Consider the following 24161-nt stretch of genomic DNA (forward strand, 5'->3'; position numbering starts at 1 on the left):
AGCTCTCAACATGTCCTCTAACGTCTGATTCATCCTCTCAGTTTGTCCGTTGGACTCAGGATGGTCAAAAGACGACATACTCAACTTCGTCTGAAGATAGCGAACACATCTCCCCAAAATCGGCCAGTAAATTTAGTATCTCGATCATTGACGATGTCCTCTGGGAGACCATACAGCTTATAAAGATGATCGACAAATAAAACCGCTAACTCATGGCTTTTTACTCTCGACTTCATCGGTATAAAATTCGCCATTTTTGTGAGTCTATCGACCACAACCCAAATAGCGTCATTGCCCCGACTAGTATTTGGCAAACCAACGATGAAGTCCATGGAAATACTTTGCCACTTGGCATCTGGAATTTCCAATGGGTGTAGCAGGCCAGCTTTCTTAAGGCGCTCTGCCTTATTGACTTGACACTGAGTGCATCTCTTCACATAGCTCTCTATGTAAGAGCGCATTCTTGGCTCGCTTGACCAAAGCCAAAGTTCTTTGGATGCCTGGGTGCCCAGTGCTAGGAACATCGTGGCATTCGCACAAAATCCTTTGTCGAATCTCATTGATTTCTAGCACGCAGACTTTACCATTTCTAAACAATAGTCCACCTCTAATGGAATATTGTCGCTGTCTCGTCTCTCTAGCACGACTCACTTGGGTCTCCGGACCACCCAAGCCTGTATGCGAGTCATGCCCCGCTTCGACCTCGTTCCATATCTTGCCAAAATGGCCATCGGAACGACATAGCCCTCGGAGAGACAGATAGAAATCCGTCGAGATTTCAGCCATAGACAAAGCATTGACCTCAGGAATCCTGCTGAGCGCATCGGCAACTCGATTACTGGATCCTTTTCTATAACGGATCTCAAAGTCAAACTCTTGCATAAGCTCAACCCATCTAGCCTTCCGGCCTCTAAGATCACCCTGATCACAGATATAGCGCAAGGAATGATGATCTGTCCATGCAACAAACGTAGAGCCATACAAGTAGTGCCGCCATTTCCTCAGGGCATGGACTACAGCATAAAGCTCCTTCTCGTACGTTGGATAATGCATCTCGACGTCAGAAAGCTTCGTACTTTCAAACGCGACAGGACGTCCATCCTGGTATAATGCCGCACCAATAGCATAATCACTAGCATCCGTTTCAACCACAAACGGTTTGCTAGGATCCAGAATGTGTAATATTGGTGCAGTAGTCACCAAGTGCTTTAGTGTCCGAAAGCTCTCGTCGAGACACTCATTCCAGACAACAGGGGGATTACCTTTACGACGAGGACCAGAGGTCTTCGGCCCTTTCACCCCTCCTTTTAAAAGTTGCGTAAGCGGAGTAGCAACTTTAGAGTAATCCTTGATAAACTTGCGAAAGAATCCAGTAAAGCCTAAAAAGGACTTTACTTGGTGTACATTCTTCAGAATGGGCCAATTTCGCACTTTATCTAACTTTTCAGGGTCGACGCGAATTCCATCGCGAGTAATGATGTGACCCAAGTACAAAAGCTCTTTCTTAAAGAATTCACACTTCGAAGCCTTAGCGTAAAGCTTCTCAGTTCTCAGTACTTCGAGAACAGTGCGTATATGCACTAGGTGCTCAGACAAACTTCGGCTGTAGATCAAGATATCATCGAGAAATACAACAACGAAGTTGCCCAAAAATGGTCTCAGCAGATCATTCATCATCTGTTGGAACGTAGCTGGAGCATTGGTCAAACCAAAAGGCAAGACCAAAAACTCGTAGTGACCATAACGCGTATGGAAGCCTGTCTTAGGAATATCTTCCAGTTTGATCCGTATCTGATGATAGCCTGATCGCAGGTCTATCTTCGTAAAATACAACGCTCCATGGAGCCGATCTATCAGATCGTCCATACGCGGGAGCGGGTACTTGTTCTTGACAGTGAGTTTATTCAACCCCTTGTAATCCACGCAGAAGCGCATAGTGTTATCCTTCTTTCGAGAAAGTAGCACTAGCGCTCCCCACGGGGATTTGCTAGGCCAAACAAAACCCCTATCGAGATAATCCTTCAGCTGTCGTTGAATCTCGTCCTCCTCGGTTTTACTAAACTGATAAGGTTGCTTTGAGAAGGGTTGACTACCAGCCACCAACTCAATGCCATGATCCACTCCTCTCGAAGGCGGCAAGCCAGGAGGTAGATCATCAGGAAAAACATCCTTGAAATCAGTCATGATTTCTCGGATAAGGTTGGATTCGTCAGAATCCCCAAGTTCAACAGAAGAACATGAAACGTTTTTACAAAATTCACTGACAGAAGTACCAAGCACTAATGAATCAAACCAAGCAGACGGTACACATTGATAAAAGTCAACATCAGAAGACTTTATTTCTTTATACATTTCCAAAGCAGTAACAATTGGTATTGCAAAACCATTATTTATAGACTTCTGATTACAAAGCGACACAGATACATGAGGCATGTTCTGCTTAACAAAAACAAGAGAGTGATGTACATAGTCTATATACAATGAGTCTTGTTTATCATAAAACCATGGAATTCCTAAAATAACATATGCTCTGTCCAGGCGTATGATGTGGAAGTCCAGGTTCTCTTTGTAATCAGCGAGCTCGAGCGACAAGTCTGGAACCATCCGATTCCATACATCCGTATCGACGCCACGAGCCATCTTCATGCGATACTCGTGGTCACTGTCCTGCGTCCGCAGGTCCAGTTTCTGCACCAATTTTGCATCCACAAAATTGTGTGAGCTTCCATTATCAAGGAGTACGGTCACGTCGTGACCATTGATCTTCCCGGAGAAACGGAGAAGATCGTGCTTACCAAACACTTTGGTGCTAAAAGTACAATTTGTGCATGAACCGTGCGCTAAATGATGAATTTCAACTTGAACAACATCAGATTTACCTGAGATCTCGTGAATCTGAACCGAAGGACGGCCTTGCGGTTTCTGCGACTTTTTCTTTTTAGGGCAATCCTTGATTTGGTGACCCGTCTGGCCACATCCGAAGCAAGCCCCCTTCTTCACTGCATCAGCAACTGAAGCGTTTCTGGCTTTTTTCTTTTTCTAAGAAGATCTCGGCGGTGATTTGGACTTATGCTGGAATCGGGGTCGCTTCCTCGAAGCACCCTCACCGGATTGATGGTCTGCAGTTCTTTTCTTCTCATAATTCGCTCCATTTATCAAATGGAACGTCCTGGCCTTTGCCACTGCATCCTCGACATCAGTCGGGGTTTTATCCTTAATCAAGGCCCAACGATAATCTTCATGTAACCCAGTAAGTACATGTGCACGGCGTGTGTGGAATCCACCTTGTAGAAGGTGAGCGCCTCTTTGAAAGCTGTCGTATACTTATCAAAAGACAGAGTTTTCATCGAAAGACTCTGCAGTTTGGCATACGCTTTCAAAGGGTCCATTTTTGCGAAATCCTTCTTGAATTTCACGCAAAAATCAGCCCACGTCGTAGGCTTTTCTGTCATGTCACGCCACCAGGTAAGCGCCTTACTGCGCAGATAAAGAGGAATCGTCTGAATCCTCCGTTCATCATGCTCCCCATGGAGATCAAAGTATGTGGTCCACTGGTGCAGCCAGTTATTTACAGCCAATTCCGTAGACTCCTTCTCTTCACCCGAAAAAATTGTAGTTTTATACGGAATTGTGGCAGTCGGACCACCCTGCGAACGCCCAAAAGCAACAATTTGCGTCCGCAAATGTTGGAGATGGGTCTTGCTCTCGGAAATACGCGCAGTCGTCGAGTGAGCCATATTTTCGAGAGTAGAAAGTTGGGAACTGAGCCCCTGTACGACCCCTTCGAGAGAGGCCAAGCGAAGGTTCGTCTGAACATTCGCGTTTTCCAGAGCGGTAACACGCTGGTCGAAGCTCTGGAAAGTGCTCGTAATCCATGTGTAGAGAGCATGTGTGAATGGAATTTGAATGTTACCTGGCGCGTCGTCACGCTGCACATTCGAGCTGGAGGAATCCATGGCGAAGTGCGTGAAAAACTGGAAAATTCACGCAAAACCGAGCCTTTTCTGCACTTTTCGGTCGCGAAAAGTTGAAGTCTGAAGAGCTTTGTGCGTCGACGTGAGCGTCGGAACGCGAGCAGGTGATGGCAGGAGCGTGGGAGCGCGAGCAGATGAGAGAGAGGAGTGGTGGGAGAGAAGCAACAAAGCCCAAAAGTGAGTTGCTTGCAACTTATGAGTTTCTGTAAGTGAGCTTTTAAATAAAACACAGGTTTCAGACTTGGTTTTTTTAAAACTTAAGTGTCGTGGCCCATTTTAAATTAAAAGGGTCACTTAAAATAAAAGTGACTTAATAAATTGGAGAGGGCAGCGTAGAAGTGAGTCCAGCGCTGGAAGAAAAAAAGAAGGATGCGCACAGGCTGCCGCGTGGAGATTTCATGAAGGAAAGGGCCCAGCATGTGGTTGCCCGTGGCCAGCACGCACAAGGGGCGCCACATAGGAGCCAACTCTGCAAGAGAAATTCCACGCCAGCATTCCTTCCCTGCAAAAGATATTCCACGCCACAGAGAAGGATAGCTGCAGAGAAAGCTACTACAGAGAGAGGTCTCTCTCTCTCTCTCTCTCTCTCTCTCTCTCTCTCTCTCTCACACAGAGGCTTACAGAGAGGGAGAGGAATTTACAGAAAGATGTAAAAGTATATCATACGCTGAAATTTAATGCAAAACAGCAAATTAAGGGAAAATACACCGGTTTTCGTCGAAAACGAGTAAATTCATCGGAATTCTTTCAATTTCCTGCACTCCCATCTGTCAATTTGCTGATTTTTATCAAAATTCAACAGTCGAACTGTATGATTTACGTGCAAACATGCTTCCGAGAAGAAAAGTAAACAAGTTCAGCAATTTAATCACTAAAAACTATGCAAACGCGAGGTTTTCCGACCCAAACCGTTCCGTAGGTGTGCACACGGTCCTTCATGCAGCCAAGACGACTCTGATACCATGAAACGAACGAGGAGAAAGGATCTCCCGGCCACACGGACTCCCTACAGATGCTCGTCGGACGAACCACCCGACCATAGCCACCATCCGGCAGCTCCCCCGTGCTGGGGCCAGCGTCCGAGGACGTAGGCGTGCACCTGTAAGACCGAGCGTCCCATACCACCCGGCCTCACCTCCTCGAGGTGACCTCGCGCACTCCTAGCCTCGCGGGCTAACCACTGGCACTCTGCCAGTGGGGTCGATAACTGTAAATGAGGTCTTGGCCTCCCTTTTATAATAATGGCCGGCCACACTGGCCGGGTTCACACTACGTCCGCCCGGACACTGGACGCCCATCCCAACGGCATCTGGGCTAGATCCCCTCTCTTGTGAGCGGGACATAACAAGTGTGCTCTAGAAGCCGATCCAGATGGTTTGTCAATAGGAGGCCTGGTGCTCAAGATACTGAAGTGCGAAGGTAGAGTGTGTAGCAGATCCCCGACAGGCAGGGTAGCTGGGGACAAGTGGCCTAGGTTGATGTTAGTGGATGCACGTGTAGAGCTCGAGTTATGGGGCATGCGTGTCTTCTCGGATTGCAGATTGGAGCTCTGGTTAGCAAGATATGAGTGGTTGAAGATTTTCCAGGTGCCGGGTCTGAGCCCACTTGCCTGCATCGGGGGATGTGCCATCTGGCATCTGTTGGTCTCGCCAAGGTTCTCGAAGATAGTGTGCATCATGTGGAGCTAACACAAATCGACGGCGCGTCAATCGAGTACTTGGTCAACAAGATACGGCAGGATCAAGTTGGGGGCATTTGGCAGTGAAAAGTTGGCAGGTGATTTTTTTAGTTTTTTATGGCCTCAGATAGCGAGATCAGAGGAGTTTGAAGATGATGAGGTTTGCACGGCACAGGGTTAACTTAGTGAAGATCCGACCCGGCTTGGCAGTCCGAGGTTCCAACCATTTGGCAAAATATGGGAGCCGAGGGAAGAAGGCCAAAAAGTGGAGGGTTGCAAATCTATCTTTTGGTGATTTTTGATGGGCTTGAGGCCATGGGCCATGAGGCTCCCACGTGGACAAGACTAATCCCACATGCGTTGAAGGAGGCCGCGAGTTGGGGGTATTTGGGTCAGGGCGTTAGCCCATAAGAGAAATGTGAAGGCAAGGGGAGCTTGGAGCTCCGTGAGCTATGGAGTTGGATGCGGGCGGCGCTGTGTCTGGCGGCGCAGGGCGTGAAAGTCGGCGGCTTTTGGAAGGTTGGAGGTGGCGCCATCGGTGCGCGCGCCTGTCTGGCCATTGATGACGTGGCCGCCCGGAGCGAAGGGTCCCGCAGCCTTGTTGGGCTCCAAGTTTTTGAGACAATAGGGGAGGGCAATAGCGACCTCACTATTGCCTCCGGTGGCTATTGCCTCCCCCTTGCATGAAGGGGTGCGTCTCGCAACGATCAAGGAAAGAGCCAGGGAGGCCGGGGGGTCTAATACCAAGAGGGCGGTCCCGCGGCAGTGGAATGAGCCAGAGAGAAGGCCCGAAGGCAGCCGGGAGATTAAGTGCCAAGGGGACAATACCCATAGAGAGAGAGAGAGTTCGAGAGCTGCTAGAAGTACAAATGCAAAGGGGTGGCCCTACTTCAAGGCCAAGCAAAGGCCGGCCAAGCTAGGGTAAGGTCAAAGAGAGAGGCCCTCCTTGTGTTCAAAGAAGGGCAAGGGCCAGCCAAGCAAAGGCCAAGGCAAGAGCAAAGGTAAGGCCGGACCAAAAAAGGGTGAAGGAGGAAAGAGAAACAGAGGAAGAGAGGAAGTAGGTGTGAGCTGGACAGATGAGCCAAAGGAGCAATGCAAAGTGGGCATTCCCAAAGAGGAAAAATAATGAGGAAAAAATAAAAATAAAAAGCCTAGGGGCAATAGCGACATCACTATTGCACCCCCCCAAGTGCAAAAGAGAGAGGAATTGAGTAGATGAAGCAAGGCGGTGCCCCCTTTCCAAAAATACCAAATTAGGGTACCAGATGGACCAAGAGGGCAACTTCCCAAATTGAAAACCCTCCCCTATAAAAGTCAAAATTTAATCAAATTAGGGGCTTTTTTTCCTGGCTTTTGTGCCGTTTAAAGCCTGCAAAGCGGAGCTCTCTGACAGAGGAGTGTGCCTGTCAAAGCCCTTTGTATTTTCTTGTGTAAATGGCCATGGTGATGGCAATGTAAGCTTGTGTACGTGCTTTGTGAAGTGCAATCGAGCCACTGTTGCCCTGTCTCGTTGTTGTTTCCCCTGCCCCCCTTCTCTTTCTCCTGCTCTGGTGTTTTCCCTCGGTGACGGTAGTGTGGATGTGTGTGCCCCCCCGGACCGACGGTGTTTTGTGTGAGAGAGTGAGATTGAGCGGCTGCGTGCGTGTAAGGGTGGAGACAGACCGTGGCAGTAGGTGTGCGTCGTGTGGTGAGTTTGTGGAGTGTGAGAGCAGTGGAAATTGGGCAGTAGACGTGTTCGCTTCGCTAAAAACGATCCAAAACAGAGACTTACAGCCTACTGTGTTTTTCTGCAGGTTTTAGGGTTTCGCACCTAAAGTGCAAGAGAACATCAGGGAGCCTCGGGAAGGCCTTGGCATGGCTGTACAGGGCTTTGGGCACGTGGTAGTGACAAAGCAGGGATTTATAGCATGCTGAAATTCTGTTACAGCTCACCAAAAAGCTTCTAAGTTGCGAGGGAATCCGTCCTAGATAAATACTTTTGACCTACATAGGTTTTGGCGTCATTAAGCTACCGAAATTCGGTCAAAAACTTGCAATTTCAGCCCTCGCCAGGTTCGGATAGCTTTGTGAGACTTTGATCTACGTGTCTGATCGTTTGTATTTAATTGAATAAAGAAATACCGAAAGGGGTGAGTCTTTGGGGCCTACAGGTGTTAGTCTTCATGTGCGCAGTGACATTCTAGTCGCTGGACGCCTTTGTGCTCAGATTCTTCTCAGTGCTCTGTGTAAAGTTAACAAGTAATTAAATTAGTACCGCCCTCTACTGTGTGCATGCCAGTTATAGAACGCCAATCTGCAAAATACGGTTAGAAAAAGACATAACAAGAGTGCCATTTTGCCTAAGGCCGCGCCAATCTTCTTTTAACGGATCAAGGTACTGCGATGGCATAAAGCGAGCCTTGAGCTTGTCTTGGAAGTTGACCGAACTGAAAGAGAGGGGTATGCCATCCACGGCATGCTCAAGATGCTCAGCCAACTATTCCTCCTGCCAAGCTTGATGCCAATTAATGGCATCACCCGCTAGATACATGGCAACAATCAAAACTTTACTGCTGCTGTTTTTTTTGTTACTCACAAAGTAAGCATTAAATTGATGCAACCAAGAATGAATCACAGAAGCATCCATCTTACCATCATACTTACTGAACGCCAACTTCTCAATGACTGGATTGTTGGAGTTGTTGTCTCTACTTGTGCTACATGATGACTCGCCAGCCTCCTTGAGTGGCTCGCTCTTCGGGGAGAGTACCCGTAGGATCAACTCTTTCATGTGTTGGTCCCGCTGCACCTCTCGCTCTAGCTCCAGTGCTGCCCCCTTTTCTTCAGCCGCTATGCGTTGAGCTTCGTGTGCTTGCTCACGCTCTAGCTCCATAGCTGGCCTCTTTTCTTCGGCCGCTATGCGTTGAGCTTCCCTCCGTTCTTCCCGTTCTCTTTCGATTGCGGCCCGTTGAGCCTCTTTTTGTAGCATCATCTCCATCATAGACTTGACCAAAGTCTCCATAGGATCTGGTGCAATCCGTGGCATAGATGGGGATGGGGGAGGATCGGGAAACAATCCTTCTGGTGTAGGGACTCCTCCAATTCCACTCTCATCACCTTCACGTAGAGTATCCATTCCGCTTCTGGTGATGACCATGCATTGAGTACTTGGGTACTTAGGGCACTTGGGTTCTTGGTGTACTTGGGTATTGGGCTACATCAGGAGTGAAAATTAGCCCCAGATCTTCCCCTTCCAGAAGGATCCAAAGGTGCATCAAATCAGCCCCGGAGGTGCCTCGCCTTGAGGAGTTACTGTAACAAACTGCTGACATGTCAAAGCCCTGAAGAATGGAGCCAACTTACAGATGCTGGCCGAGGGGCCTAAACCCTAAGAAGAACAAGTAATAGAAGAAGAAGTCCTACCAACTTATGGGGACCCCGTCTGATGGGGCCCCAAGTGACATAAAGAATTAAAATAAAGCAGGACTCACACACACACAAGAAATCGCGACGTTGGTTGATGACGTGGCAGATTTCTAAAAATCACGCTGGCTGGTGACGTGGCATGCTGTACGGATTTCCGCGTTTTGTGTTGACTGCTGACGTGGCAGTTGTACGGAATTCCGGATTTTATGCTGGTAGCTTTTGAGCATTGCTTTTAGACCAGATGCTTTTGAGTTTGGAGGCTTTTCACTATAATTGCTTTTTAGGCCAAGGGCCTTTAAATATGTGCTCAGGGCTCATTCTCTGGCATGCTTCCTGAAGAAGGTGCAGAGTCTGGAGTACCGGCTTATACTATGTTGATGCAATATAAAGAAATACCGAAAGGGGCGCCAGGGTTTGTGGCCAATACTCTCTGGGTTGGAATTCCGCCACTCTGTGTCGCGTGTCGTCTCTCTCTCTCTCTCTTTCAATTCAGTTGTTATTGAAGTGCTAAAAGTTTGTTCAGTCTGATCTTTTCTATTGGCACGTGGTGTCCGTCTTGTGACAGTTACCGCGGCGACAGTCATCATTCGAGTCAGTAGAGTCTGCACTTGAGGTATTGCATGTGTGTACATTTTGTTTACGCAATCTTAAGCAAACACCTCATCGGCAATGGTGTGGGGGGCCCTTGAGAGGGTTAGTTGGGATCCCATCCGGTGTCATTCTCCTTTTGTCTCTCTCCCTCTACACATCTCTATGCACTCTCTCATTCCCTCTCTTCAGAAAAAGGTAAAAGGAACCATTAGCGCAAGGAAAGAAAGAAAAGGATTTTGTGGAAGTGTAAAACTAGATCTTCACCATCCGTTGTACCTGACAAGACTCTGGCTGGCAGCACACTCAACTCCAAGCCCAAGACTCACATGTACAATGGGAGTGTCGAGGCTCCAATGTGCAGGGAGAGTGCAGATGTGCGGTGCTAGACCCAAGACATGAGACTTAAGATGTTAGACCATAGGAAGTAGATGAAGCATACGGTGACTAGATCCAACTACACAAATATTGATTCATAAAGAGCCACCACGGCTAGCAAAATATCCTTGATAGTCTAGCTACGTCTATCTCCAAAATGTGGTGGTGGTGAACCGACCACGGTGTCTACTAGATCACCACCCATCTCTGCCACGTGTCACTACCCAGGCAAGAGTCGTCAGTGGGAACCTAAGACCAACTGTAACTGTAACTAACCTAAGACCACCTGTAATTGTAACTGCTTGTCTTGTGCAAGTGACATTGTAGCCCTGCTACATGTTGCCTGCCATAAAACCACTCACCGTCTCAGTTAAAGAAAACACTGAAAGTGTGATTGGAAAGTGCATATACTAAGTAGGCTGAAAAAGGACTGCATATCTACCATAAATGCGGAGCGAAACTCTCCAAAGCATGTCAACCAAGATGCACCCGTTAGCTGTAATTCTCTCTACATCAGGCTAAGTCATAGGACAGGGGTAAGCAAATTCTCTCTACATCAGGCTAAGTCATAGGGTAGGTAGGGGCTAGGGCTAGATAGGGGATGGGTAGCGGCGAGGTAAGAAGAGGGTAGGGGATGGAGAGGAGAGTAGGGGTGGGTAGGGGCGAGGTAGGAAGAGTGTAGGTAGGGACTAGGGCTAGATCGGGGGTGGGTAGGGGCGAGGGTAGGGGGTGGGTAGGGATGGGTAGGAAGAGGGTAGATAGGGACTGGGTAGGGATGATAGGGGGTGAGTAGGGGCGAGGGGGGTGGGTAGGGACGACGGTAGGGGCTAGGGATAGATAGGGGGTGGGTAGGGGCGAGGATAGGTAGGGGCTAGGGCTAGATAGGAGGTGGGTAGGGCTGAGAGAGCATTGCTGAAGATGTTTTTGTAGGTGTAGAGGTTGCTGCTTTTTGGAGCATAGAGACATCATGAGCTACTTCTTGTGGCCATCTTTGGGAAAGCTTGTCGAAGGAGAATGGGTTTCATTGGGGAGCTAGGAGTATGTATCCACATAGTGTGCCGTAGCCATGGTCTACCGATGAGCAAAGGAAATCCTCCCTCAACCTGGGGACGACGAACCACAACAAAATCCAAGCTAAAGGTGAAGTCTTGTACCTGTAGAGGCACCATTTTCACTATGCCCAATAGCTAGACTGTCCTCTGGTCGGCTAAAATAACTGTGAGAGGGGGGGGGGGGGGGTTCGGGTAGGCTGCAAACCTAATGCCAACATTGTGAACTTGGGCATCAAGTTGATGCCAAATCCACCATCCACTATCACTCCTGAGAATGGCCGCCCCAAGATGGATATGGTGAGACGAGATCTTCTATAATTAATGAGGGGAGCAGTAGGGTAGGTTATCATAAAGGACTCTGATGGTTGCCCTGGGAGGTGCCCGCCACTAGGACCTGCTCCGGGGTAAAGTGACTGAAACGGCAAGGGTGTCACTTCGAAAACCCGCATCTAGCCGAAGCATGTCATAGAGCGACAATTGTTGGAAGGTGTTCTTCAAGATATTCTCTGGTGTAGGCTTTTTGTTTTCTACTAGTGTTTTCTCTGGTACCTTGATCTGTTGTAGGTCAGCTAATGCTTTCAAGAAAGCCCCATGAATATTGGAGAGCAGAGATGAAGATTCTATCTGGGAACAAGGCTAAAACCAAGGGCTGCTCTTTGATTTCGAATGAGGACACCTATGGGCTCCTCTATCTATTGGAACTTGTCCCGAGGGGCCACCACATGAGTAGAAGATAAGGGCTGACGGATGGTGCTAAGCTTTGACTAAGGCTCGAAGACGTGGATGCACGTTGCTTGGGACAATCCTTATTGTTGTGATCCTTAGCCTCATGGAAATGAGGCCAAGGCCTCATTTGTAGTTATCTACCCCCACTAGCAGAGTGCCAGTGGTTAGCCTGTGAGGCTAGGAGTGCACGAGGTCATCTCAAGGAGGTGAGGCAGCGTGGTATGGGATGCTCGGTCTTATAGGTGCACGCCTACGTCCTTGGACACTGGTGCCAGCACGGTGGTATTGCCGGATGGTGGCTATGGTCGGTGGTTTATCCAACGCCTCCTTTTCATTGCCAGATAGGTGGTTCAACTCTACATTCTGAAGAAGATAATCCAGTCTAGGTCTCGTGAAGTGGAGGCTCGATGAGAAGATCCACAAGACAAAGTGGTGATGAACATCAATGTGTTAAGTCCGTCCATGAACAACAGGATTATGTGCTAGAGTATTAGCACTTAAAGAATCTGAATAGATAGTGATAGGAGATGACGGTGCACTGGCAATATGGTCCATCAAATAATGAGGTTGGTCCTCATGAAGTTTTTCCTTCAAATATCCAAATGGTGAATGCTCCAAAATTATGGTTGTCCTTGTCACGAAGTGATCACGTGTCATGACCTGATCGGACCGGAAGTTGAGAGCAAGAGCCGAAGCTCCAGCTGGACTGGAACAATGGACATACGTTCAAGTTGGCAGCATCCTGAAATGCGGTGGGAAGCAGCACAAATCACGGGCTGACGGGGCACTGCTGATGTGGCATCACGTGAAGGTGCTGCTGTAGCATCATGGACATGGGACAGCTTTTCGGCCAGTTATGAAAGCAATTGACTTTCAGGGATATTAGTTGATATTGGTGCTAGACATTGATATTAGTTGTTTTTGGGGCTTCTTGTAAAAGCAGGGTCTTAGTGCCTTCAAATATGAGGCAGTTGTGCAGTTATAGAGAAGCTACCAGGCTGGTATGGTATTCTGGCATTCCTTGTATGTATGGGATATAGTATGAGACATATCGGTGCTGGGGACATGGCTCTTGTCAATGCTGGCGGTGAGTCTCTCTTCTCCTCTGCTGATATTTAGTTTTGAATACTACACTCTATCTTGATCAGATGGCTGGATCCTGGTAGGCTAGGTTATCTAAAATCTCTGAATGCTGAACCTGCTTTGTAATGTGTCCATATGGACATGCTGTATTAATCCAACTAGTTAGAGCAGCTACCAGCCTACCTGCCTTTGTTGAACCCTGTGCTGTTTGGGCAACTCCTCAATAGCATATTTTGTCATTGTCTGTGCAGCTCCATGAGGAAGAGTCCTAGGAATTGTTTGTTTGGGTATCTAAGTCACCCTCATGAGTGGACGAAACCTCTCTCTGTCTCTGACTTCATGAAACAGGTTTACAGCAGTGGCAGCTCCATTGGTGGAGATCGGTTCTTGCATTTCATGAGCATTCTAGATTCGTCCATTTTTCTTTTGTGTTACTCTGTGAAGGCATCAAAGGCCAGCAGGGCAAGCTTTGGGTAACATCCCTAGAGCACTAAGAATGTACTATAATGTTGATCACATGCACCAATGTGCTCAAGCAGCTTTTCTGTCCAGTTTTGGAGCTTACGCTCTAGTTTTCTTCAAATCTGGCGGCTTGTTTTCTCCAAGCTCAACTTGATTACAAATATCGATCTTTTCTTTTGTCATTGTTTTTTATCCTATTGGTCGTTTGAAACATTCCTGCATTTAGTGTATTCTCTAGTAATAAATCAATTTCTGAAGAGCAAAGGCCAGCAAAGTAAGCTTTGGGTAACATCTCTAGAGCACTAGGAGTTTCTAAATGCCCTATAATGTACATCACGTGCACCGATGTGCTCAAGCAGACTTCCTGTCCAGTTTTGGAGCTTATTCTCTATTTTTTTTCCAAGCTAGCAGCTTGTTTTCTCCAAGCTCAACTTGGTTACAAATTATTGATCTTTTCTTTTGTCATTGATTTTATCCTATTAGTCGTTTGGAATATTCCTGCATTTAGTGTATTCTCTAGTTATAAATCAATTCCTGATGTTTTGACCAGTTAAAGTATTGACAAGTGAGGGTGTGATAAAGAAAATCTTGTCATCTTCTTAGGACACACCTGATGTTTGAAAGGGTTGCATTGTTTTGATATTTGTTGCTCTTGACTTAGCATCACAGAGGTGACAGGCCTATTGCAAACTCTGAGTATCAATTCTGAAAACATCCTAGACATGCCACAGGTAATTAGGTGTTGCTGAAAAAAGTGTGTGGATTTAGGGTGGTGTTCATAGTTACTGCTTGCTTGGAAGTTTGTGCATGCATCCATTAAAGGATACAGGACCTATAATCTTACATCCAGGTTCTACTGAGGTCTAATGTTAGTGCGCAAGGAGGGTACACGCTCTATGAAGAAGATGTATCTGAAGGTAATGTGCCGAATGAACCTGGCATATACTACACCCATAATGGATACTTATCATCTTCTGGGTGCTATGTTGAAAGTAAGAAGACATGTTCTCTCATATTTTAAGCGCACTTACCTCGAGCCTACTTGCAAATGGAATTTCACTTGTGTCGACAATTGAGCATTTTTGACAGTTTCCTTTGTGCCCTGATACAGGCTACGATTACCCTATTTGTGACTGGGATGATCAACAGAGGCGCTTCCCTGCCGAGGCCATGGAACCACATGTCCTGGTGTGTGTATTCTTTAAGTTGATGTTGACTTCTAAATAGTGATCTTAATTCTATGGGCACGACTAAAGCATTCATGGCTTTTATATTGATTGGTTTGCAGGGTTCTTCGAACGAAAATACTTTTGTCCATCATCTCTCGGGGTATGCATATAATCCACAGAATATATATGCCTCTTACAGTTCGGGAACACCAAGCAGAGAGAATGGTCAGTTCCACACTGTATCGCACGGAAATCCTTGCATTTCCAATGTCTACCAACAATCTGTGCTTCCAAATGCTTCGATGATTACCTCCTCAGCACCAACCGTGGTTGAGGCTTTGAAAAAAGAATTTGGAGATTCTTCCAACAAGCATTCAGTTCATTTCACTGCTGTGAACATCCAGGGTCATTTGGCTGCTCAACCAACCTATGTGGATCCTTCTTCTGGTCTGCATGGGAGAGTCCTTTCAATAACTTCACAGACACCAGGTTCACAGGATGTTCGAGTAGCTTATGAAGGCAGTAGGACTGGAGCTCCATGGTTTGGTTCATATGAAGTGGTTGAGGGGGGACACCAAAGACATGGCTTGTCATCATCTTGTGTTTTTGGGCAATTTGGCAGACCTTTGACCCCTCTATTGGTAAATACTTCATTCTATGGCTTTCCTTTTGAAAGCAAAGTCTTTGCATAAGATGTTTGCTTATTGAATCAGAGTGTTATGCATTAGATGGTGAGTTGTGGCCTTTTTTGTGTGTTGATTGACTGGTGTTTTTGTTTTTTTTATGGGGGGGCGGGGGGGTGATGGGCATTGGAGAGAAAGTGTCTGGATGTTGAAGTGCTGTTGTATGAAAACATGTAGAGTTTCTACCAGGTGCCTTTTTAGAGAGAAAGGGGGGTGTCATTTGGAAGAGAGGTCTGGATATTGAAACTATACCAGTGTCTAAAGGTTTAGACTTCTGAGTGGTGAATAGGTGCTTTCTAATTGTCCAGGATGTGTTGCCTATTGTCTAAATTACTATAATGCGTGAACTGTGCACTAAATTAATTTATTTTTATTTTTCCCCTACTGCTAGCCCAATGTCCTGGCAAGTCATATGCATCCTCACATCCAAGAGGCAGCAATTCCTGAATTGTCTCGAAGAGGTCTTGAACAATCTGCCAGAAAATATTCAGTCTCTGCAAATTCTTCAAGGATTGGGAATTCGGCTGGTTTTGCCTCTAATGGAAATGGGCACCATTGGTCCGAATCTGAGAAGGGAAAGCCTTGGGGTAGAGGAGGTTCAATATCAAACAATGGGAGGTTGGACTGGGATATGTTCAATCAGCAAAACAAGGGGCCAAGGACTGTAAGAGGCAGGCTGCACAGAACCACTATGGGTGCTTCAAGATGCTCACGATTGCATGATTTGGGTGAGCCTGTGAGTCTACCTGTGGATAATGACAAATACAATCGAACTGATTTTGAAACAACTCATGACAATGCAATTTTTTTAATCATAAAGTCTTATAGTGAAGATGACATCCATAAGAGCATAAAATACAGCATTTGGGCAAGCACAGTTAATGGAAATAAGAAACTCGATGCAGCGTACCACGAGGCGCAGGCTTCATCCAGGATATGTCCTCTGTTTTTGTTTTTCTCGGTGAGAACTCTTGACGCTTATTTTTTTTAGCAGTTTACGAGGATGGGTATTTAAAGCTCCATGAATGGCTGTCTTTTTCAGGTTAATGCTAGTGGGCAGTTCTGTGGCGTCGCCGAAATGGTTGGACCGGTAGATTTCAACTGCTCTCTTGATTTTTGGCAGCAAGATAAATGGACAGGCAAATTTCCTGTAAAATGGCACATAGTAAAAGATGTACCCAATAGCCAGTTTAGGCATATTGTACTTGAGAACAATGACAACAAGCCTGTAACAAACAGCAGAGATACACAAGAGGTCTGTGATTTGTCTCTCTTTAGAAGAAAAGCATACACTTTAATGCCTATTCAACTTGCTAATGCCGAAGTCTTTGCTTGTATATTGATGCCCCCTAGAATTTTCACTGATTCTATTCTTGGAAAGGCCTAAGTCATGGCGACTAGAAGAAAATCTGTCAGCTGTAAACTGTATATACTAGTACAAGATGCAATAAAGTAAAGAGTGCTAACACACAACCTACTACCATTAGGTGTGACCCAAAAGCGTGCCACAAATCTAGGAGGTTTACAAACAAAGACGGGATGAGTAGTGAATGCTGATAAGAACTCTTGCATACATGCAGACACACACACACTTTTTTTTTGTAAATCTTTGGGATTAATTACAAATGGGAAACCTCAAGACGAGGAATACCCACAGAAAGGATCACATACAAAAGTGCGAACACAGAAGTGTTCATCTATGAAAGAGGGCTAAAAGCATTCATAAGAAAGCTGATGTGTCACTAACTGCTAACGTGTCAAGTCAATGAAGAGTAGAGCCAACCTTCAGATCACGGCCGAGGGTCCTAAACCCTAAGTAGAACAAGCAACAACAGAAGAAGTCGTCCTACCAACTTATGGGACCCCGTCCGATGGGGCCCAAGTGACATAAAGGAATTAAAATAAAGCAGGACCCACACACACACACACACACACAAAGGCTTGCGCAGCCAGCTGATGATGTGGTAGACATGTACGGAGGCTCCGGAAATTGCACTGACATGATGACGTTGTAGACTGTACGGATTTCCGCATTTTGCGCTGACTGCTGACGTGGCAGTTGTACAGAATTTTGTGATTTATGGTGGCAGCTTTTGGGCATTGCCTTTGGACCAGAGTTTTTGAGTTTGAAGGCTTTTCATGTAAACTTCTGTTGGGGCGTAGGGCCTTTAAATATGAGGCCAAATATGAGGCCATGGGCTCATTCTCTGGCATGCTTCTTGGAGAAGGTGCAGAGTCTGGAGTATTGTGTTGATGCAACATAAAGAAATACAGAAAGGGGCGCCAAGGTTTGGGGCCAATACTCTTTGGGATGGAATTCCGCCACTCTCTCTCTCTCTCTCTCTCTCTCTCTCTCTCTCTCTCTCTCGTAGTATCAGAGCATCAGGCGTGTGCTTTTTTTGAAAGCGTACCGGTTACTCCATCGCGCATCGAGCGCACTCCTGTCTTCATCGCTCCGTCTTACAGGGCATAAGCCATAAAGAACCCAAGACATGGCGTTCATGGATTCGGCAGAATATTTGCAGTTTCTTCTCGATGAGCTTCATGACGTTCTTTCGCGGCATCCTTAGCAGAATCTTCCGATGCTACAAAGTTTTCAACAATTTTGAATTACATGTTACCCCCTCTGATGCCTCAGGTGGTACCTCCTCCTCCAGCACCAGAAAGTTCGAGGGCTTCCAACCGGCAACCTTCACCGTCGTTTGTTCCAACCGAGGGAGTCTTCAGGAATATGGTGTAGCCATTTGACCCTGATCCAGTGCAACCGCCTTTGCCACCGCCGTTGCCCCCACCAGCACCGCCACCAGGCTACAATGGTTGGAGCCCATATGGATACCCTTATTATCCGTATTCAAGATACTCGCCTAACCAACCCAAAGATTTCAAAGATGGTGGCACGATAGTCAAATTTTTCACTTTTTCTGGGGTGAAAGATCGAAAGAAAGCATTGCAGTTCCTACAGCAATTCGACAACATCTATGCTTTGGGGAACTATATAGAAGAATCCAAGATCTCTCGAGCAGCGGGATTTCTTAAAGATAATGCTATGCAATGGTGGAGCTCAATCGCAACACAACCGCATGCTCCAAGGACCTGGCAAGCTTTCAAGACACTTTTTGCACGTAGTTACATGACTTCTATGTTCGAAGTCCAGATTAGGTCAGAATGGGGCAACTTGAAAATGCTTGTCACAAAGACCATGGAGGACTATAACCAAAGGTTTCTCGACGTCTACCTTCCGATGTCCTCCTTTAAGCTCATTCCCTTGGAGGACTAGTGCGAGCGCTACACCATTGGATTACCATCACCATTGCAGGATATTGTTTGTCCAAGCAAGTTTCAACCATGCAAGAGCTTATGGACCATGCCACGGTCGACTACAAAATGATGAAAGGAAAGTTGGAGTTTACCACGGAAGCAACTCCGGCCACTAACCAGAACTCCCGGCAACAACGACCAAATTCTCGGGAATCCCGTGAAAACCGGCCTCAACGGCCTCGTTTGACACACTGTCGGCAAGCCATCTTTGCTCAAACTTGTTCTCTGCATGCATCTTGATGCTCCTGACTATGGCTCAACTGACAGCAAATCATGGTAAAAGTCAATAGCAACTGCACGCATATCCTCGAGCTCTGAAGCATCTGATCCTTCGGGTCTCCTCAAATGGCTGACATTGGTGTGTGCATGGCGGGGCCCACAGTCTCAAAGAAATCCCAAGTAACTCTGTCGCCCACTTGGGTCCACTGAGATGCCTGTCGATGAAAGGCAAACTTATGACGTTGCTCCTCGATGCTAGTCAGCTCGTGTGGAGCCTGTTGCATCTGTTCCTCCAACCAAGGACAATCTAGGTGGTGCTCCTACATCCACTGTAAGGAAGCAATGCCCCGTCGGAGACGCTTCTCCTCCTTCCTGGCTGCAACCGAGCGAGCTGCAGACTCCTAGAGGAAAAAGCGACTATGCTTAGCAAGTCCAGAGGCCACTCTACCAGCAGGGGTGCCCTGAGTGCCCAAACACTTTGTCCAGAGTGCCACCACCCGCTCTCTGAGCTCTAGATCCAACAAGATCCTCTCAGGATGTGCAGCATCGTGCTTCCACTCCTCTGTATCTGTCTGTCACGGTAAGAATCACTGGCACATGATCTGAAAATGTAGTCCTTGCGAGAATGTAGACAGATCCTTCCATGTCACGATGTGATCATTGGCGTAGAAGCGATCTATCTGAGATAGATTCGCTCCTCCTACTTTGCGGTCTGAGCAAGAGAAAGACCAGCTATCTGGGGGCCACACAAAGCTTGCATGCTACCAAACATGTGAAATCCTCAAGGTCATTCATAAACGCTCCCATGTTGTGAACTTAGCCTCGTGCACAGTAGCATGGCTACCTCCAATCCTATCTGAGGGGTCCTCCAACATGCTGAAGTCTCCTCCGACACACCACTGCTCTACATGCGGCAAGGACTCTACAATATGTGACCAAAACTCAACTCGTGCACTTGCCACATTGGACGCATAAATTATCTGAAAGCCCATGAGGAAACCATGAACCTGCATAGTAATCCACTAGGGCCTCCCTGGCATAATAATACCTCTGTCCACAATGGCTTGCTGCCATGAGTCAACAATAGTCATACATACCCCTCCCTGGATGCCTCTAGGCCCAAAAGCAGTCGACCAAAATGTCTTATACCGACCACGCAAAATTTGTTTACCTTGCTGAATGCGGCTCTCACAAAGATGGTGCTCCTAGATCATAAGAATACCAAGTGTACCACCCACAAGGCATCTCTAAAGCTCCTTACGCAAGGGACCCCTCTAAACCCCTATAACTTTAAAACTGGGGTCCACTTAATCCTTGCACATTCTATGAGACGATCCTCATGGAGTCAGTGAGAAAAAACTGAAATGCTTGCCAAGTCCTTGGAGTGTGCGACGTGGTAGCTAGTTGCTATAGACTTCTGCCATTGCATGACACTGCTTTTGAGAAAAACAATGGCTTATGCCCTGTAAGACAAAGCGATGAATACGGGAGAGCCCCGATTCACTATGGACGAAGGGCGGGAGTGACTAATAAGTCTAGTGTCGGGACATTAGGATTGTTCGATAAAATTTCCTATGAAACTCAGAAACGCCATCTTGCTCTGTCTTCTCTTTGGTACGATCGGTATGCTTTCAGAAAAGCACACGTCTGAAGCTCTGATACCACTGTAACGGGACGGGCACCACGTGCCAATGGAAAAGAATAGACTGAACAGACTTTAGACACTTCAAAACAACTGAACTGAAAGAGATACACGACACACGAGACGCGGAGTAGCGGTGCTCCACCCCAAGAGAGCATTGGCCCCAAACCTTGGCGTCCCTTTTGGTATTCTTCAACATGGTACAACTCCCATGGCTCTGCTCTGCATCACCCGCGGGTAGACTGCCAGAGTGAGAGCCCATGAGTCATATTTACATGAAAAGCTTCAAGTTCTAAAAGCATTTGGTCCCAAAAGCCGACACCCAAAGCTGCCAGGGAAAATCATGGAAATTCGTACACCTGCCACGTCAACAACCGGTAGCGCGAATTGTGGAGGTCTGTACAGTCTGCCATATCATCGGTGTGAATCTCGAGCGTCCGTACAGTTGCCACGTCATCATGTTTTTACGCTAGGTATTTTGTGGGTTCTGCTTCTAGTCCCTTGGGCCCCATCGGACAGGGTCCCATAAGACAGTACAAACTTTATTATTTTGACTCCCTCACTTGGCAAGGATTTGTAAGTTGGTGGGACTTCCTTCTTCTTCTACTACTTCTAGGGTTTAGGCGCCTCAACGGGGATTTACAAGTTGGCTCCATTCTTTAGTGGCTTGACGCATTAGTAGTTTGTGACACAAGACGACCCATTTGTCTACATCTGAAGCATTGGTTCGGGAGTCTCGAATACTCCACGCTCTAGCAGAACCACCCGCCACTCACCCTAGGCAGTAGGGCTACCTTCTTGAGAGAGTGGGTATCCCGAACCAAAACGCGTACCGCAGGTATACCTGCTGCCTTGGTAGCGACTGAAGCTACCGCGCATGGTGTCTCCAAGACTGTCCTAATCATGGAACCAATCTTGGACAAAAGCGGGAGGTACTCTCTTCTCAGGCCGGGAAAGCAGACCGAAATGGGCAAATTTTCTTCCTCGACAAGAACATCTGAAGTTGGGTCGAAACCATGGCGCCACTATTGAAAATGGGCCCTGGTGACTCATCGCAATGACCTTGGTTGCCAATTTGGGGGTCTAAAACTCAATGTGGTAGTAGCCACGACCAAGGAACTGCAGTCGATGATCTTTTTCCACGTCTTAGAGAAGGCGGCCTGGAGGAGATCGCGCACCTCGCCTTTGCTAGGCCGAAGATCTAGAGCAAGACACGTGACAAATGAAATGAAATAAAACGCTATATTAACGTGTTCAAAAGGCCAAAATGACCTATAAGACCAAAAAGTTACAACGCGGTGAATTTGATACAATGTTTGAGTACCAAAATTAAAAGGAAAAGGTACTGAAATGGAACTGCATAGGATATGAGTGGGGGGGAGGGGGGGTGTGAGTAGTGAATGAGGGCTAATATAACACACACACTCTGTGTGTGTGTGTGTGTGTGTGGATATAATAATGGGTTAGAGTTGATACAAAGGTTGATATAAGATGAGCAAGGTGTACAATCCTCAAAAGAGCTAAATCACAGGAGATCCATCATCGGTTATTGGCGGATCTCATCAATCTCCTCCATGGTCGGTAGTCTGACCGGGCGGCGTGCATCCCGGGCCAAAATGACCCCAATCCTCTGATGCAGCTTCCATCGATGCTGTGTAGTCCTCCGCGGTCGTGGGTGTCTTGATCTCCCTAGCTCAGTCGCTCGATCGATCAGCGTGCTTTTGGTGTAAGGAGAATGTGATCTCTGTTGTGGTAGTTGCTCCTGTGGCTGTCCAGTGTCCACTCTAAAGAAGTCTCTCTGAAACTGGCTAGCCTCTCCTCTCATCAGGCTCTCTTTGCGTAGCTCGAGCAAACAGTCCCAGGCATCTCTGGTCCTCATACCCCATGACTCTAGAGAGTGGTCCAAAGCCCTCTCTGAACAGGCAGTGAAAGCGGCTTGCCGCCTCGTATCTCATAGTAAACTGGGCAATGGCATGTGTAGTGCAACTCTGTCTCAGGCTCCATTGACATAGGGGACATGTCCTGATATTTCGATCTATCTACCAGTCTCGACTCGAAGCTGGTGTGAAGATGTGCGTATCTGGCCAATAGCGCATGTATCCCATGAGATAATAAGTGGGTGTCCATGTATCTGGGCCTCGTCACAAAACCATCCTTAGTAGCTGGAGAAGATGCTCTCTATAGAAAGCCATCTTCGTGCCCGGTTCGTGTGTCGGTTGTATCCAAGTCCTCCTGGTATCTAGTTGAGTCAAGTCTTGGCGGATGAGCTCGGTGATCTCGGACTGTGTAAGAGTCAGAGAGGGTGCATCCAATGAGTACTGGAAGGGGGGCAATCTATCCATGTTGAACCCATGTCCCTGAAACATTAGGAAGAGGATGGGGTCTAGGAGGGCCTCATTATTTTCCATGAGATTATGGAGGTGATTAACATTTTGACAAATAGATGCACGCCATGTATGCAAGAATGGTGGGTGTGTAAGAGAGGTGTAAGAGTAGTCAAAGGATGTACTTTCCACCCCAAAAAGGAGGGTGGACAAATTTATGATTTTCGGCCTTCCATAACTCCTACATATGGTCTTCAATTTGAGCTGAGATTATAGATATGTAATCCACACGCCGAGCTCTTTCAGTCGATATGTTACATGATATGTTTTTGCCCGCTAGATTTTAAATTTCATTTTGGGGGGAAAATTTAAATTCAAATAAACTAGCGATTTTGCCTGTTTGAATTCAAAAACTACCCATTGATTGCTTTCTTAATACGAGAGGTTTGACTCCCTTAAATTGCCAAATAAAGAGGCCCTCCTAAACCCCATTCTCTCCCTAATGACCATGATGTCATCTCCCCATACCAGCATGTTGTATCTCCTTGCATAGCTAACTGTCCAGAGGACTCAAGTGCTAGGCAGCCATATCTATCTCTGGGGAGGTCCCATAAGTGGTGTATAGAGGAGATTGATATGGTGAGCGCCTCAACCACTAGCCCGGGGGGGGGGGGGGCAGCTAGCTCTGCTCGAATAATTTCATGTAGTACTGAAGCCTTGGCTCTTGTAAGCCGCGAGATCATAGAGACCAGAGGCTTCTCCATGCCTCTCCATCCATTAGTGCGACCTAACCTCCCATGATGGTCAAAGAAGGCCCCCATATCTGAACTCCATAGAGCAGTGCAGAAGCCGCCAGAGTGTCAAAAAGCCAGAGCTTCGTTCGAGGCTCCTAAAATTGAATCTGTGAACACATACTCTTCAATCCACCCAATGTTGTATAGGCTTTGGTCAATCTAGTCTCTGTTGCTCTCCTCAATGAAAATGTTGGTCCACTAAAGAACACCCTGAGGTAGGTGTAAGTATCTGTATACTCCATTGTCTCATGGCCGTATGTGAATGCGGGTGCTGCTCTCTTGATCCACTGTGGGTTGTTGTTAAACACCTTAACCTTGGTTTTACCGAGGTTGATAGACAAACCATTGTCGTGGGCAAACCTATGCAATGCATCCAAGTGACATTGCATCCCCTCCAGAGAATCGGAGATCAGCACAATATCATGAGCATATAACGATAGTGGAATCCATGTCCCTGCCAGCTGTGCACCTCTATCACCATCTCTCTCAATATAGTCAGAAACCCCATCTACATACATACAAAATAGAGTAGGATAGAGGGGGCAGCCCTGCTTCACCCCGATAGTGGAGTGAACCAATGTAGATAGCCCCTCTGGAGTGCGTACATGCCCCACTACTGACCTGTATAATGCCATGATTCCCCAAATCAGCTCTATGGATACTTCC

At 46.9% G+C, this 24161-nt stretch overlaps 1 protein-coding gene across 5 annotated transcripts in view; it reads left to right on the forward strand.

Moving 5' to 3' along the window:
• The window catches only part of LOC147436090 (YTH domain-containing protein ECT2-like), a 55634-nt gene that overhangs the window by 20252 nt on the left and 11221 nt on the right, over positions 1-24161 (forward strand). For 2 of the 5 annotated variants that reach the window (XR_015185154.1, XM_086488986.1), the window contains exons 3-8: positions 14016-14077; positions 14197-14338; positions 14458-14534; positions 14635-15156; positions 15590-16159; positions 16241-16453. Coding sequence is in view for 4 of the 5 variants with exons in the window: in XM_086488986.1 (XP_086345112.1) it covers positions 14016-14077; positions 14197-14338; positions 14458-14534; positions 14635-15156; positions 15590-16159; positions 16241-16453 (1586 nt within the window). In the remaining variant the exon portion in view is untranslated. Of the gene's footprint in view, positions 1-12896; positions 13358-14007; positions 14078-14196; positions 14339-14457; positions 14535-14634; positions 15157-15589; positions 16160-16240; positions 16454-24161 lie in introns of those variants that run through there. The other 3 variants (XM_086488989.1, XM_086488988.1, XM_086488987.1) reach the window with 3 other exon arrangements.

This window comes from Adiantum capillus-veneris, chromosome 18, assembly GCF_014529385.1.
Source record: "Adiantum capillus-veneris isolate H3 chromosome 18, ASM1452938v2, whole genome shotgun sequence".
Taxonomy (NCBI): Eukaryota; Viridiplantae; Streptophyta; class Polypodiopsida; order Polypodiales; family Pteridaceae; genus Adiantum; species Adiantum capillus-veneris.